The sequence below is a fragment of the Numenius arquata genome, chromosome 4 (genome assembly GCF_964106895.1).
Source record: "Numenius arquata chromosome 4, bNumArq3.hap1.1, whole genome shotgun sequence".
Taxonomy (NCBI): Eukaryota; Metazoa; Chordata; class Aves; order Charadriiformes; family Scolopacidae; genus Numenius; species Numenius arquata.
The window spans coordinates 40,762,875-40,780,962 of record NC_133579.1 but is presented as its reverse complement, the minus strand read 5'-3'; the positions used below and the strand labels follow the sequence as shown (position 1 = coordinate 40,780,962).

Genomic DNA, 18,088 nt, shown 5'->3' with positions numbered 1-18,088 from the left:
AAATGGGGAAGAAACTTTGTTGTCTGGAAAACAGTGGGTTTGTTCTGATGAAGTGGGAAATTCTGCTGGGTGTCTTTGTGAAAGGGTTGGCCCTGAAATCTCTCAGCATAATCATAATGCATGTAACTCAGGAAATTTGTGCTGGTTTTTAATTTGCTTTTAATTTGTATATAGAAGTGGGTCTAGGGTTTGTATGACACAAACAAAGCTGCATCTGAACATGTTCTAAAAACAGTATTGCCTATTGCGTGTTTTCCCACGACAAATTCACAGAATCACAGAAGGCTTGAGGTTGGAAGGGACCTCTGGAGGTCATCTGGTCCACCTACCCTGATCAAGCAGGGCTGCTTAGAGCTGGTTGTCCAGGAATTGCATCTTGAGTTTCAGATAAGAGAGAATATGCTGATGTACAAATGGAAGAGACATTTGGCTTTTCTTACTTTCCTGCCTTCCATCAAGTGAGCAGGTTTGCGTGCAGAGGCAAAGTGTTGGCCACGTCCTGATGCCAGTTTGTGGGTGGAGTGCCTAGAAATCAAGAATGGTGCTCTTGTCCAGATTGAAAAGATGCATCTAATACTACTTTGTCTGAAAAAAAAAATTAGAAATTTAGCAGCTAATTAAGATCAAGGCATTCTATTTAAGACCAGGATGAAACTGAGACAGTGCCAGAGTGAAGGAGGACTCAATTTTGCCTCATTGCATGAAAAACAGATCTTTCATTGTGCTTTCAAGACCCATTAGTGTACATGAGCAGATTTGTGGAAGTGTAAGCACCCTTTAATTTGACCTTGTGTTTTCTTTTCATGCTTTACTATGCCAGGCTTTAAATTTTTTCTGTGAAAATTAAAATGTGCAGTCATCTAATACACATTTCTAGAGAGTCATTGTGGTGGGTTGACCTTGGCTGTCTGCCAGGTGCCCACCCAGCTGCTCTCGCGGTCCCTGTCCTCAACAGAAGGGAGGAAAAAATAAGATTAATAAAAAGTTAATTGATATAAAGATAGTAAATGGTAAGTGATCTCCCTATCGTAAGGCTTGACTTGTGGAAAATCATTTTATTGCCAGTTAAGATAGAGTTGTACGATGAGAAACAAATATATAATTTGTAATACCTTCCCTTGCTCCCCACCTGTTTTTTCTAGGCTCAACTTCACTCCTTCATTCCCAACTCCTCTACCTCCTCCCTACACCTTAATATATTTTTCTTCTGTTCTCTTTTTAGGAGGGGCAAGAAGCACAGTATAATTCTGAGGACCCAGCTGTCAGTGAGAGTCCATGCCTGTATTGGTAAGTGAAGTTCCTCGTGCTTGAAAGAGAACAAATAAACAGAATCCATTTCTGAGAAGCAAATGTGGGGAGTATGAGTCAGGCTTGCTGTGTTCCAAGTTAAATCAATTTATTGGCTATTATCCTTCTTTGTTGTGTTTCTCGCATGTTTAAAATTAGGTTATATTAGTTACATTACCCTTAAAGTATGTTCAACATTCCAAGGAAGTATAGGATTTGACAGTGAAGTGTGATGATTGGGGATGCTTTGGAGAATCTTGGATTATCTGTCTTGCCACAGCCTTTGTGTGTGCCTGAAGAAGACTCTGTTCTGAGCTGGGAAGGGGATCTGAAGAATTGTTGGCTGACAGCTAATTACTGCATTTTAATAGCATGTAATGTTTATTACTTCACATCTTGCAGATCTTGACTGCATATTTGTCATTATCACAGTGTCAGTGTCTTAAAAACCCTGGTCAAAACAATGCTGTCACGAGGAAAAGTCTAATGAAAGTCATAATGTGCGTGTCATAAGAGCTTTAAGGTTGCATAAATGGAGGCTGATGTGCTATGATGGTGTGAATATGGTCTCTAGCGTTCTGCAGAGCAGCATGTTTCACTGAGCATTAGCAAAGCTAATGCTTATGTTCTGGTGATACTATGATAGATGTTATGGACGACTGGTTTAAAAAAAATAATCCTATATGTATGTGCCACAGTTGCCTGTTTTGTTTTCAACTTCTCCGTAGTGGATTCAACACCCTAATATGTTTAGCTTATAGTTTGTCTTGTTTCAAGAGATCATAACTGAAGCATTGGAATATAGATACTTTCCTTAAAAGGAGGAGAAGGTAGTCTAAGTTTTGTATTATTTCCACAGTGCTATTGCTGTTGGAGGATTCAGGCTTTAAATACAACTAAACCTCTTTCCGCTGCCCCCAGGATGTGTTATGAAATGGCCTTTCTGGGAATTTGAACTGAGCATAAGCAACCTACAGAATTCCTCGAATACCTCCCATTGAGAGCGAGCTCTAGGCTGCAGGAACAGATTCTCCTCTATTACTGTTAGTTTGAGGGAGTAGAGTAGAGCGAGCCTACGTGTTAAGCATTAGAGGAGAAACAGAGATGCTGCAAAGTCTAGGCTGATTTTATAAATGCAAATGAAATTAAGAACAGCCTGGAGAAGCTTATTCTTGTTAGGTCTGGGAATATCTTTGGCAAAACAGACCAGTGCAGCAAGACAAGATTTCATATGTTTCCTGGATTGAGGTTTTATAAAAACAATTTTCATATAAAAAATTTTTGTCCAGAGTACAGCCATCGAGGAATTGGAGCACACCAGATTCTGAGCTTCCACATGTGGTTGCTTTGCTGTTACCTGTTTGCATTCAAGCTCTGTGGGCAATTAGGTGTATTGCCGAGCATGTATTTTAATTGTTCGGTATGAAAGTGTGTATGAAGGTGCTGTTACTCTCCAGCAGCTGTGATGCATTCAGCACTGAGTACAGTGGAATCCAAGCTGCAAAACTTGAGTCCAGATTTCAAACTCCTGGAGCAGAGGTGTGTTTGGATATGGGCTTTTGGCTTGGTTCGTTGCAGGCAGAAAAGCCAAATGCAAGATCTGGTTCTAATTTCCAACCCCCCTGTTAAAGTTTAGATTTTTAGGATAAGTTTTTATTTCAGCCCATAGCTTTATGTAATATAGTTTATTTTCTTTTCTATTTCATTTCTGCATATCAAATGTATCTTACTTTTTGGTATGGGATAGTTTGAAAGAGTTGGGGACTCTGAGGTTTTTAGTACTGGCTTCATTTGGTGACCTGTGCCTGGCAGTTACACTTGTCACAGAACAGGAGGGTTGTTTCACTGGCACAGTGGGTATTTTTCTTCATCTTGTGCGTACTTTCACATCAGCTGCCTGTTATTATCTTTTTTTTGATATATAAGGATTCGGTTTTGAGGTTAAAAGATGTTACGTATTTGGAGCAGAAGCCAGGAATTAGAGCAATGTGAGATGGTGTTATATGGAATACAAACATCTTGCATTGGCTGTTTGCTCTGAGTCTTCACAGTATCCTTGGAAAGCATTGTGGTTAGCAATGTTACTAACTCTGTAAAGTCCCTCGTAGGTACCTAGGAGTGCTTTATGAGAAGATAAGTGATTTTTTTGTTTCTGTAGTGCCCTTGCTGCAGAGCCTCCTGTCATCCTTGCATTCAAGGTTTTACTTTCTTCTGAAGAGCTGAGAGGTGTAAAGAAATACCTTTCCTGTCATAAATGCTCCCATTTGAAAGTTGGACCAATATTATTTTTTTTTTCTTCCTAACATGTTGTACTTTTAAATTGTGGGAAATACACCAGTGTTTATGTTCAGATGTCTAGATAAAGCTTTCCATCATCAAAGACTTCAAATCTCCAGGGAATTTGTTGGGTTTTAGTGTCAGAGAATGTATTGACTACAGGACAATATTTTATGAGACTTGGGAAGCTTTAGCAAGTCCCATGTCAACTGAGGGGTGTGGGGTTTTTTTTGTTTTAAGCAGGTCAGGGAAGGAATAAAGCTTAATAACTTGAGTGCGGAAGTTGTTAGTGAGTGGTATTTTCTGCATACCAGTCACTCTTAAGCATCTCATTCAGTTTAATGCATTACTACTTCCCCCCCCCTCAATTTGAGTTCTTGTCTTATGTTCACACTAAGGACTTTCAGCATGGAGGAACAAATTTTCTTTTAAATATCCCTCTACTTCTTTTCCTGTTTTTGGCTTGATCCTGATTAAATGTCAGGACTAATTAGAAGGTAATTTCAAAAATAAAATTTAAGTGGTTTTAATACAAACTGCAATATTTACAATGTGTTTTTTTTTTTTGTCAAAAGACTTTTGCTGAAACTGGTTTTGTTCATAGAACATAACTAATTGAAAATTATGGATTTTCTTTTGTACTACTTGATGTTAAGATCTCAGTGGAGGAAGATCAATCCAAACCACACAGTGTCAATTGGGTTTTTTTTCCACAATCTGTCAAATTTGACCTTTTATTTAAATTAGATTTATTGTGAGTTAATACCCTGTGGGAAAAGTTTTTTTCTGGTATTTTTGGCAGCTGTGTGAGTGACTTTGTATTTAGTTGTGTCTTAACGTAATTTTAATTAGTATCTATTTAACAATTACAGGGCTCAGCTGAGGCCTTGATAAAGTCCAGTGTAAATGAGGATGGAGCTTTAACTCCATCAAACACTAACAGTGCCAAAAACTTTAGCCCCTATAACTAAATTGAAAGTTTTAGTCAAAGCAACTCTTTGTCAGTGAAGTTTTAAAGATCTTTAAAAGCTCCATTCTTCCTGGAGAGTGACCTGGTTTATTCATTATGTCTGTGCTTGGACAGCTCTCTTTGTGGCTGCTGCTTCATTTTCTGTTCCTTGTTTCTCGGTAGTTTCCTCTCAAAGTCTGAGGTGGTCTCTGAGAGAAAAGGCACCATTTACTTATACATATCTGGATGCAGTATCTAGCTCAAGAGAGTCCCATGTCCTCTTTTAAAACACTTATGCCTGTGATGGGGAATCAGGAGTGTTGCTCTCAACATTGAGAATGAGGTGTGGTCAGGGACTCATGACAATGACTTAGAATGATTCTGCCAAAAGAAGTTTGACATAAGCTTCAGGTGTTAATACAATGTAATACAAGAAGAATGCAAATAACAAAAGGTTGATGTAATTCTGAATGCACATATTAGCCTGGGATTGCTTAGAGTACTGTAGTTGGAAGGTTAGCAAATGCTGCAAGGTGTATTTTAAATTTTATTTCTCCTTTGTGTCAATTTATTATTTAAAAAAATAAAAAAGCATCACCATACACCAAATATTCCCCGCAATTGATTATTTAAAATGTTTCTGCATTAGAAAATTATGTTTTTGCATGGTTATAGCTCCTTCCTGTATTTATGCAAAATTTATGTCTATAGATTAAAAATAATTTGCAGAGATATTTGTGTCTTAGGTTGCCCCTTAACAGTGTGCAAGAGTCTTGCTAAATTTATAATCTAGCTTCATTATTAGTTGTTATAACCATTTTATAATTCTGTTCTATTGGCTTTTGCACAAGGGCAGTTGCAGATGTACTGGAGCATGGTGCTGAAGTGACCTGCAGAGTGTCAACCCTTGCCTGTCCTTCCATGGGTGCTGGTGATTCCCAAGTATGTGACACAATAGCTGCCGTGCTGCACGGCGGCTGTTTCTAGCCCCTGTTATTAGGGCATCTGCTGTAACCAGCAGTGTTGGCACCAATAACCCAGCCTTTCCATGCAGCTCTTTGGATTGTCTTTTTGACATCCTCTCACTCTTGATGTCTTGTATGAAGTGTAGCTATAACTATCTTCTTGAGTTCTTTTTGTTCTGGGATACCTGAGGGAAGCTGTAAGCTAATTGTAACTAAGAGGCTTGTAGAAGCCAGCTGTTTTTATTTGTCCTGTAATGGCTGAAGTATGCAGCTAGTCCTTTTTTCCATGTACAGTTTTCCCTTCTGTTATTCATTATGTGGACTTGCTGCATGTATTACAGTAGATGTGATTAGGTTCTGCAACTATTTATGTATCTATTGAACCTTCTGGTAGGACCTGTCCCTCCAGGTGCTTGAGATGCAAGTTCCTTCCCAGTGGAACCACAGTGCTGTCATGAAGACTAAGTCATGTCTTGAGTCTGTAACTGTATCTGGCACTTCGTTGTAGAGAAGATAAGATACAAGGATAGAAGTGGGGAAAAAACATGGTTTGTTCTCTTAGGAATATGGTATTGAAGTGTAGAAAAGCCAGTGCAACTCTGGTTAAGCAAACATGTAAAACTCTGTTCATTCTCTGAGGGCAGAATTAAGCTTGTGCCTACAACCTGTGTTATTGGTACTGTCTCACCTGAGATGCTTCTCCTTACAAATACCATTATCAAATTGCATCTCTGGTGTATGTTTGCAGGATGCTGAGTGCTGACTAGAATTCTCATAGTCGTGGGCGCTCTGCAACTCCTTTAGCTCATACTTTAAAACTTTCTGATCTTTTTTTTTTTTTTTTTGAAAGGCAATAGTCTATTGAATTTAAAATAAACAGCTTTCTTCGGTATTTCTGAATACATTAAGAGAAAGAGTCTAATTAAAAAACTTTCCTAAAGGAAGGTTAATTTTAGCACTATGAGCTCTTCATTTGGGCAAGTAGTGATTGATATGTTCCAATGAAAGTCTCAAGAAAGAGGTTGGGTACTTTGGGTTGTTTGAAGGGCATTTTACAGTTTTCTGTTCAGTGTTAAGCATTCCTAATGGAAAACATCTTCAGTTTGGAAGAAGGAACATGTGGAGAGCATTAGCAGTTCAGCAAAACGTGCAACCGATTCGGATTTAATTTAAAGGGAACAAAAGAGGTGCCTTGAGAATTTGTCGGAAGCGCTGTGGTTTTGCCTTCTTTGCACTCATGGTAGAAGAGAGAGGTGAGTTGAAATTGCTTTATTGAATATCTTCTTAGCATAATTGGGACAGAAAAGACAGTGATTAATGGATTTGATGGTGCTGCACAAGGATCCTGCATGCGTTACGGATTTGTAATCATGATATGCTTCCTATGACTCTTGCTGTAACTTGGTAAAAGTCCTGGCTTAAATGAAGATAATAAACAACATGTTTATTAGATGTAAACTGACATCAGAGAAATTGAAAAAATCTGAAAAGGAATGCCAGAGCTTGGGGATTTTTTTTTTTTGAAGGATTAGGGTGGGTTTTTTTAATAGAATAATTTGAGTTCTATTTAAGATGGGGTACGCAGCATTGGGGCCTGCTTCCAGATGTGATTGGAGATATCTGGTTCAACTCTCTTTCAATTTGAATGAAACATGAAATAGCTGCAAAGGCTGTGACAAAAATACCTTTTTCAGCTTTTTAGGATTATTTAAATTTTCTTTCCTGAGAATGTGGAACACAGATGCTCTAAGTAAAATCCCCTGGTTCCCAGATCAGATTACTTTGTGAAAATCTATCTGTATAAATAACTTGTGGTTTTGCTCTAAAAACGTACACCTCTTTAAACTGAAATGTTAGACTTCTGCTGTACTCCTCGTGCATGCTTTTAGTCAGCCTCCTTTGTGGGGATGAGCCACGGTACTTCCCCATAACCTGTGATTTGCCTTCTGTGACCTCACCAAGAAACCTCTGGACCAGTCCCATAGGATTTCAGAAAGTGTTTGCAACAAAGCAGGGAAATTTCCAAGATTTGTCTCTGCATTTAAATTATGAATTTAAATTATAATCCTTAAAATAGGCTTTGCAGCACGAAGGACCAAGAAGCTGCAGAGCAGATAAAGCCTCTATTAGCGGTGGGTCGTTGCTTTTAAAGCGGTGGATTCCTGCTTTAAAGGGGCTTGTTCCAGGTTTGAAAGGACTGCTGTGGAGTGTGCTAGTGGGATGCTTTTCTTGTCTTGGGAAGCTTTGTGTTAAAGTGTGAAAGCTTATCTGACTTGACTCACACAGAGAAGTACTGCAGAAATCAAGTGAAATGTCTTAGAATTGGGATATCCTCTTTCTGGCTTTTTTTCCTGTCAATTTAGATTTCCATAATAATTCCATTTTCTTACAGTATGTAAAAAATATGCAAGGGAGAAGGAATCTACTTTGGACTCTTAAAACATAGTGAGATTTAAACAAATCTCATTTCTGAACAAATGAACAAAAATCCTCAGTCATCAAGGAAAACATCTCCTCATAAACCCTGGAAGAAAAATAAGTAGATACTTTGCTTCCCACCCACCAACACATTTAGTGTCCATTTAGACTTGTTCAGTTATTTTTAAAAATGAATTATAAAGTACCATATTACTGATATGTGGATTTTCTTTTTAAGTGGATAGTCTTTTTCATGCAGTCTAACTATATGCCTTTTTGAAGACTAAAAAATTCTAACAAAATACACTAATGCTTTTATTCTTTGCATATTGCCATCTACCCAGTGCTTTGGAAGGACTGCACATTGGCTAATTAAATTTCACAAAATTAAGTTATTTAGTAAATTAACTTGAAATTACTGGAGTATATGGCAATTGCAGTTTCTAAAATTTCATGTCTAAAATAGTCATGTTGCTATTGTTAGGACTAGTTTTACCACCTTTTTGTAATCTAAAGAGAAACAGACATTGTAAGTTTAACCTCTGAAATGAGTGAGAAAAATATTGTAACATTTTAAACCATTTATAACTGTTTGTTGGTAGACCCCCAAAATGGGGAAATTTTTGGAATACCTGGAAATAAAGGGTAACAAGAGTAGTATTTACTGGGATGAGGTCTTTGTGGATTTGTGTTTTGTTTATTTGTTTATAAAAGCAAGCAAATAGTTGATTATTTTGATAGATGATTTATGCATTTTTGAATGACTTCCATGTTCTTCAACTAAATCTTGAGAAATACTTGCCCAATAATAAATGAGCGCAGCCTATGAATTGTCTCTAGATGTTCCTGTTGCAATTGTAGAGCAGATGTTGCCAAGCCTGGTCCTGCGAGACCTGTGGGAGCTCTTTGTGGTTCAATGTTTCAAGAAGCCTCTGTGTGTGATGGGTAGGGGTGCGTTTGGAGAAGAACCACACCAATTTCAGAACTGCAAAATGCCATGATCAAGGCAACCTCATCAGCTTGTTCTGCTGCCATGATGCTATGTAACTCAGGTTTCACATGTCCGCATTGAGGTGAAAACTCGCCTTCAGCATTGCTTGTCCTTGATGTTGCCTTTCTCTCATCTTGGGGGTTATCCTGGGCATCAGTCTCTCCAAATCACAGCTTGTGACTCTAGGGTAACCTGGCTGGGACTGGTGCAGCTTGCTGGTCCCGTGAGCGGTGTGGGAGAAGAGGGATGGCTGTAGCCATCCTACAAAGGTGGGAATATACAAAAGTAATTACTGGTGTATAGCTAGGTATGAATGTGACAAACTTCCATTTACTACTTCTTAACAGTCCCCACATTTTCAAGGAGGTATCCTACATTTCATTAAATGTAGGGGTTTCTTGCAAGCTCTTACATCAATAGCTGTTATTAGTTTTCATGTATCTTCGTTTTTTAGCTATTTGCACTTCCCACTTTATAGATCTCTGTATTGACAGGTAAAGCAGTTCTTAGGCTCAGACAGCATTCAGACAGTTGAATTAATTTTCCTGTAGATAGAAGTACAGCATGTTCAAGCTCTTAACTGGGGGGAAAAAGGTTAAGTTCATGTTAAATAACTTCAAATAAATTAGCGTTATGCTCAGAACAGAGTGATTCATCTCCTGCCTCTGTCTAAACCTGTTATATATGGAAGATACAGGCTAAAGAAATGAACGTGGTTCAGATTAGTTTTCTTGAAACCGTGCACCGCTCAAGTCTGTTTTAATCTTTACCCTGAAAAACTTGAGGTGCATCAATAAAACAAAATTAAGGCCTTACGCTATGGAAGAGAAATTAGGAACTGCTATTTAAAAGCTGTGGGTTTGGAATAGAAAATGTTGATATTTCTTTAGGATGTCATTCTCAGAACTGCCACTGATTTAGCCTTGTTTGTAAGGAAGGTGAAGGGATGCTGATTTTACTCAAGTGGGATTAGGGGTAAATACAGTTCCTACCTCCCTGAGATGTTCTAAGGTGCTTGGACAAAACTGGCTTTGATATACCAATGGTCTCTAAGCATATATACTAAAGACTGCATTAATATTAAATACACTGGTTTCGTCTACTAGCTTTTGTGTCTAGAGTTGTGACATTCTTTGTCGTATTCAGCTGTAGATTTTAGCTCTGGATTTGCTGAAATTTAAGGAAGATAATGATTCTGGAAGTAGCTGCAATGCAAGCTGTGAATCTTACTTCTGCAGGCGCTTGGGTAGAGAAAGAACTGGATTAATGATGTTAATTTTTCTATAACTTCTAATGTACGTTATTACATTAATAATACAATATTAATTGACCAGAATTGGTGTTAGTTCATAAAGCAAGGAATCGTGCTACTATGGAAAGCAGGCTTCTCTTCAGGAATGGAAACTCTGCAAAAGGGTGGAGTTTTAGTATAAGGCAAACTTTGTATATCCCATTTAGTACTGACAAATTACTAAACAAATCCCTCTACATGTCTAGAGAACATCTGGACTGCTTTTTTCCTCCCAGTCAATTACTGAGGGAGTTGCTGGGCAATAAACAATTAAACACTTCCTAACTGGATTCTCTTCTCTGTGGTGGGTTTTTCTTATTCATTGCATGTCTGATTTCTGCTCTGATGGACAGTTTTGATCTCTTACTTGACTGTCATGTACCACAGATGAATGCTTACTCCGGTGTGCCTTATAATGATTTACTTCATATTAGCTTACAAAAGAGAATGTATGCATCTCATTGAAACTCAAAGTCAGGAGATTCGTGTCTGAACGTTATCAGTCTGCTTATCTTAAACAAAATATGTAAACTTACGGTCAACAATGCTTCAAATGGATGCCACTTGCTAACTTTTTGTGAGTCCACTGCAAGGCCAAGTATATGTGTATCATCTTTTCAGACCAGGGCTACTTTGTTTCAGTCCTTATAGGTACTGAAAGGAGGGTTAAGTTTTGTTACCAACTCAAGATCTTACAGTGGAGAGAGATATAAAATTACCTGTGGTTTTGTAACACTGTTGGACTGATTTTCATCTGATTTCTTAGCTTTTTTTCACTATGTTATGTAACATTAAATGCACTATCTCATAATTCAGCAGTCAAGAAAAAGTTGCTCTCTGTTGTCGAGTTTTCATCGTGGCATTCAAATAATGTGTACTTTTCTTTCCTTGCCTTCAGCTATCCTATTCCTCTCTCATTTAGATCCTTTTCATCTTTTTCATGTGCAGCTGCTTTTATTTCTGTAGAAATTAAGATGATTTAATTTGTAAATTGGGTGCCTCTCAATTTATTTCTTTCTTGAAAGAAATACTCCAAAGCCTGAGGAGCTTTATTGAAATGAGTGGCATGATTCCCTGATGTAACACAGGTTGTCTTCTGCAAGACTTTTAAAGGTGATATCCACAAAATCCATCCAGTGTCAAGAAGAAAATGTGTGGTGTAATGCAAAATATTGCTATGGTGCTTTCAGAAACATCTAGTAAAATGCTCATTTTGGGATCAGAACAAGCCACAATCAGTTGTGGTCAGCAGGGATGGAGAAATCCCGCCAATCGTTATCATTATGGTTTTGTACTTGTACAAGCTTGATGAAGTTGAGGGCATCATGAGCTGCCCTTTTCTGTTTGGGGGTTTATGTACAACATCTGTATTTTAATAACAATAACATCTCCTTTCATTCTCTTTTTTTCCTGTTTAAGACTCAGTAAAGCATGTAAAAATTTAGGCTCCAAAGAGATGAAGTTACAACCTCTTAATTTAAAACCCCAGCAGAAGTTACTGTGGCTGAGCAGCATGCTATTGTAAGTGGTGGGATGTCCTAAGCCATGTCAATTCATATTTAACAGTTTGAGATGAGTCTGGTATGTATGAAGTTTCAGACATTAAATATTTAGCTCTGGTCTTACTATTAAAACATGAAGAGGAGTGTGTTGGTAAACTGTGTACTTGAAAAAAAATTAAAACCTGTTTCTGTGGTTTTCTTTCTCCCTGTGGCTATTGACAAGGATTACACTTCAGCTTTAAGGGCCAGTTACAACTTCAGAATGTCTAAAACTAGTGTATCAAATTAACTTGTTGATGTGCTGAGGAGAAAAATACAAATGTTGGGTGTGTTCCTTACTACTTCCATAATCCTAAATTTAGGTTCACCGGCCATTTAAGAGCCTGTTCAGCATCAAATGCCACTGGAGATATTTGCTTACGGCTTGACTTTGTGTGAAACACAGACAGCTGTAAGTGTGGAAAGCTTCTTGCAGGTTGGGCACAGAAGGAGGCCTGGGATTGATCTCACCCGTGCCCGAGGGCTGGGGTTTTCCTCAGCCCTTTTAGCAGTAGAGCTTATTCTGCTGGGTGTGGGGGCTGGATGAGCTGTGCCAGGCAGGGGAGGAAGGTGATGATGCTGGCAAGGCAGCAGCCACCTGTCATTGCTTTTCTGCCTCTCGCTGCTTAGAAGAGCATGTGTGAGTGGTTCCCTGTAACTGCATCACAAACACATCGGAAGGTTTTCCTACTTTTTTTTTTCTTTTACTGTCCTGCTGAAATTCTTGGAGTTGCACTGAGGAAAAACTTGCTGTAGAAAATGTGGGTGTATTTGCGTGAAAGGTCCAGCATCATATGTAACAGTATCCTCAAAAACTTTGGTTAAAACCCCCATAAAGGAGTTTTGCCATATGTTGTTCACTTCAGTGTTTATTAATTCCCAATATATTAAAAATATATGGGATCCCAAAATAGTGGGTGAGGAAATCAAATCCTCTTTGTGTCTTTGCCAGAATAGTCATGTGCTACTGTAATACTCCCAGAGGTGGTGTACCCTGGGAATGGGGAGCCCCCAGGGATGTTCCCTAAAGCCCCAGGTGTGAGCACGTGCTGTGCTTCTGTCTAAAGGTTAGTATGAGTGATGAGTACACAAGCACCTGTGGTTACCCTGAGTCACACACCGTGGGGGCACTCTGATAGCAGTGATTGGGTCTCCTGGATTTTCATTCTGAGGTTAGTGGCCTGTGCGTTACTGTCAGCATGATCTCACTGTTTTATATCGTGTATCTGTACTTCAGGTGTTGTCTGTGGTTTTTTATTCTCTATGTTGCATGTTCCAGGCACCTTAGTCAATGTTCAGTCATTTAAATATCTTTACTAGGACTTCAGGGGAAGTCTTCCTAGCCTAACAGCTAAGAGGTTGAATCTTTTTGTTTTAAAAACAGCAAAATACATATAATTTGGTACCAACTCAAGGACCTAGAGGACTGTCTGTGACCTGGCAGTACCTCTTTGACTAGCTGCCTGTTACCTCAGGGTGCTGGGTACCATTTCCAGCTGGTCCCTGGGGATGCTTGTCTGGGAGGCAGGAAGTGTGAGCAATCCTAACACAGAAATACCCAAACAGTTCCTGAATTTTTCTGTAGGGAAAACCAAAACAAAATGCCAAATAGAAAAAGCACAGGCTACACAGAACAAGGATTTTTGTAATTGCATCTGTTTTATGAAGACAATTCTTACTCTAAAAAAGTATAAAAACCCAAAAGCAAACACCCCCCAAAACCCAAACACATGGATTTAGTTCCTCCCTTCTTCTGTGCTTTCCTCTTCGTTGCAGGAAAGGAGTAGGATCCTTACAAGCTTAATTTAGCTGACAGGGAATGTTAAGGCACTGGCTGTAGTTCTTTTTATATTGCTTGAGTTGCTCTTAACCATGTGGCATGTAGGAAAATTGCTTGTGGGAGAAGCTTTACTGCTGTATCACTGCCGGGAGTCCTCTTCTTGTCAGTCTCCCAGTCACGCCAGGCATGCAGCTTGGCGGCTGTGATAGCCACTAGGCTCCCTCTGTCATCAGTGAGCAGGGTCTGTCTGGAGGGCACTTGAGAGCATCTCAGTTATGTTCCTGCCCTGAACTGCTCATTCCATTGACCATAAAGGGAACAGATTAGGGAGAGGAACTGCCTGGCTGAGAGGTACGTGTACTCTCCATTGTCTTTTTCTGGATTGTGTCTTCAGAATCCTGATAGTCATTCTTGGATGACAACAGTTTTTAGTGAAATCTGGTACTTTGTCAAGCTCCGAAAATAGTTGTGCTGATTTCTTTTTTCCTAGTTTCTGTCAAGATCTAACTTGTAATACGTATATGTAAATTTACTTATTGGAATACTATTGGAAGTTATGCTGGAATGAAGTTTGGTAAGAGTAAGTATGATTCAGGGATTCAGGCTAGGAGTTACCTCCATTGGCTCTCAGGCCCATCGTATGGGCAGAAGCAGATGGAGACAGTGTCTGCTCTGTGGTTGTGCCCAAGCACTTTGCTAGAACGGGTTCAGAAATTCTTGATGTTGGAGCACAAGTGCCTTTTTGGGGCAAATCCTCACCTCCCATAAAATGGTTTAGGGTGAGATTTGGTCCTTTCTACCCTTATGGAGTGCTGGTCTTACACTTGAATGAGATAGTGCTTTTTGATAATTTATACTGGCCTGTTTCCTGGAGACCAGATGTGCAGGCACACCCATCCCAGGAGAAAGGGAAAGTTAGTTTTACTCTGTTTCCCAGCATGGTGTTTCTGACAAAATCTCCCTCGGAGCAAGTGAGCTGCTTCCCCCATTGCAGAGCCTGCCACGTTAACATGCTGAGCTGCCAACACTGAAGAGAAGGATTTCTTTTCTTGTTGTGTCTCTCCTGTGTCTGCTGCTACTTTTTCGTATCTCCCTGAGCCTGATGACACACAGCTGGCAGTTTTCCGAGGCGCCTGTTGGCACCTGTTGACGGATGGGCTGGTGGCAGGAGGTCCGGCAGCCCCAGGCACTGCACACGCAGGCTCTCGCCCATCCCTCCCTTCAAGGCTCAGGTCAGCTGTACTTTGGCATTAAACTCCCAGGTGTAAAGATCTTTTACGTATTTCCTATGAATAACAAGGAAAAGAAGACGACAGACACTTCACAGGCTGCAGTTGTACCTGCCTTCTCCCTGCTGAGAAAACAAGGGGTCTATTTTCAGGCTGGCTGCACGTCCTGGGCATTTCAATGCGATACCTTATCAGAGGCGGCTGTGGCGCATGTCAGCATTCACCCCTTTCACACGGGCTTCTTGGGAGATAGTGAAATTGTGACTTTCACTTATCAATTCTGCCTTCATTACACAATACCACAGCCAGCATTGCAGCGACCCCACTATGTCCTAGTGACTTTATTGTATCTCTCAGGGTTTTGTACCGCTGTTCTTTACATGCTTGCACACACGTGACAGTGTTGCTTTTCACTTTTCTCTCTTTTTTGCCTTGTTGATAGGATGTTAGAGTGTATTGCAGCCTTAGTATTTCTTATCAGGGATAGCTTGTTTTCTCTAGGAAGAAAAACAGTAGCAGAGTTTGGACGAAGAGCCTGAATTCCTATCCACCCGCCCTTTCCTTTAATGAATTCCTTGGGGTTAAGTAACATCAAAATTATGCAGGAAAACTCATACTTACTTTTGTCAGCCTCTAATTTCTGAATAAAAGTAGCTGCTGTGGATGGGGTATTTGCTCACAGTTGTGTTTTTGCCATTTTGGAGCACCATATCTAATTCGGGCTTTGAGTATTTTGATGTTAGAAGGAAGTACCTGGCTTCTTCCCCCCGAATCCAAGTCTCCTGAGCCCCTGCCTCTTGACTCATAAAGCAGGCAGCTCGCTTGTTCCTTTCAGGGGTTTTAATTGGACTGAACAAAGTGCACAGAGGAGAACACGGCAATGTTCATGTTCTTTCATTGATTCCTCAAATGTCCTGCAAGTGACTGGTTCAATTCTTCTTTTTTGAGGTAATTAAAATTACGTTTCTCAGCCTCACTGCCTTGACAATCTTGGTCAAATACAAGAAAATTAAATTTCTTGGAAAAAGAGGTTCTCCTGAGGACAGGTATTTCTCTTTCATTTTGATTTGGAAGACTTCTGTTAAGGACTTGTTAGTGAATAGCCCAGTTTTCTCAGTCTTACGTTTATTGTCCCATGCTCTCTTGAATTAAGTAACCACCCAGTGCTTCGGGTGCTCTGAACTGCACAGGTAGGAGGGTTGTGGTGTGCTGCTTGTGTTTGCAGAGAATGAATGAACACCTTTGGGCGCCTGCAAAACAAACATTGGTTATTTTAGGCACTTAATTCTCTGCTTCCAGCTCTAGTAACTTCTAGCTTGAGTATTTATTTTCTTTTTTTTACTGCCACCTTTCTTTAAGTATACTTTCTCTCTGATTATCTCATGAAACCTATTATAGTGTTCCTTCTAGGAGATGAATCACGTGCACGGTGTGACTAGTGTGCCTGGTGACTAGTGTGCAGGGACTCTAGAGGCAGAATCTATGTGAGCGTTCCTTGGTAACCAGTGAGATAAAAGCAAAAAAACTTATTCTGCTTTCTAAAAACAAAATAAATGAAAATGCTTCCTAATCCCTAGCAACCAAGTAGAAAGAATAAAAACCTACCCACTGCTTGCAGCAGGTTTGCAGTTTTGTAAAAATAAATGGGTAACAATTTAGTTGGAAGTAAGTCCAAGCATTCTTAGGAGGCAGCTGTTTGTAGGGAAGGTGTGTGTACATTGTCTTGCTATTGTGCTTTAGTGAAATACAGACTTGCAAGCACATATGGCCAACAGGTATAGTGTAAGTAGGTGCAGAGCTAATTTATGTTATCTTGCATGATCAAAAGAAACTGTGAAGGTGATTGCTTTACTTTGTAGAGGATTATTTTCAAAAAATATTTAGGTTATTCCCAATGGATAACTTCTGAAAGATTTTTATCTTTACAAAGAGTGGGCAAGCATGAAGTGAATCACAAATGAGCTATAGAACAAAATTGCCTGGCTGGATCAGATCAAAGGTCCATCTAGCTCAGTTCCCCGATCCCCTCACTTCTTTCTTCAACAGCTGCTAACAGTTGCTGATTTGAAGAATATAAGAAGAGTGTGAGAATTCCACCAGATTGCTTTTCAGCCTCTGGCAGTTTTGTACTTCAAGGACTTTGAGGTGGTGTCTTTACAGCTGGTCACCCTCTGTGGATTCTCCTTCCAGTAACATGCCCAGCTGCTCTTCAGACACCCTTCAAACTCTTAGCGTATAGAAAATACCACAGGTATGAGTTCCAACAGTTCAACTGCACTCTGGGTGAGGGACCAGCTCTTTTTAGTTATTTTGGACTTGAAACTTTAATTTGGTACCCTGTAGCTGTATTGGAAAAGGAATTCTCCATTCACCTTCAGCCTTCTGTTGAAGGTTCAGTAGCTGTTTCTCTCTGTTCCCCTCCCATCGTGTCCCCAGATCATCTCTTTACAGGGTAGAAATCCCTGTAAAGGTTGAGAACTCCCTGGAAAGGATTTAGGAATGACCTAAGTGGCCATTCCTCCACGGTCTTCACTGCGTGGTGCTTCCTTAAAACACTCCAACAATTATTTGCCATTAATCAACCTGTCACAGTTCTCTCTACTTTTTCCAGTTCTACTATGGCATTTGAGACTGGGGGCCTCAAATGCATCTGCTATTGAAAATGTGGGTGCACAATTTCTTTAAATAGTATTGTAATGATGCTTTCTGCTTTGTTTTGTATTCCTTTTAAAACAATTCTCATGGTCTTTTAGCTCTGGAGCAGTTAAAAAGCAGAGTAGCTACAGAACTGGTATTAACCGAGTACCTTTCAAGTGATAAAATTCAATGCAAAGACATAACTAGATGGGAAATTTGGGTGATTTTAAAGAAATCTGTAACAGTTCTGGGCACTGAACTTCATCTGTCGTTTTTATCATTCAGTCAGTATTGGATGGTCCTGTGGCATTCTTTATGATTGTAGTGATCAGCACAGGCCCATGCAGTGCTTCAGTTAGCTAGACTCCGACTTAAAAGTTTGGAAGTATCAATATATAATATTGGATATAATTTTAGCTCTGGACTTTCTGAGGTGTTAATGAAGGTCTGAGTTTGCCCTAGTACATCCATTCTGATGTGAAAACAAAGGTGTAACTTGATGCAGATTCAGGTGTATTCAAGAAGCCAGAACTAACCTTTTATGTTCATTGTGCCAGGGTGGCCTTGTCTTAACTTGAATGTGATTAATCACCACACATCTGTTTTCTATTCTAATCAAAATGTAACTAATACCTCTTTCTGCTTGTTCATCATTGCTGGTTTTTCATTAATCCATAACAGACTCAAGAAAAAAGTTTGATATATTTGGCTGAAATTTGAGAT

At 39.5% G+C, this 18,088-nt stretch overlaps 1 protein-coding gene across 3 annotated transcripts in view; it reads left to right on the top strand.

Moving 5' to 3' along the window:
* Positions 1 to 18,088, top strand: part of FHOD3 (formin homology 2 domain containing 3) — a 398,400-nt gene that overhangs the window by 54,562 nt on the left and 325,750 nt on the right. For all 3 annotated transcript variants that reach the window (XM_074146889.1, XM_074146891.1, XM_074146890.1), the window contains exon 3: positions 1,223 to 1,287. In XM_074146889.1, coding sequence (XP_074002990.1) covers positions 1,223 to 1,287 — 65 coding nt within the window. The remainder of the gene's footprint in view (positions 1 to 1,222; positions 1,288 to 18,088) is intronic.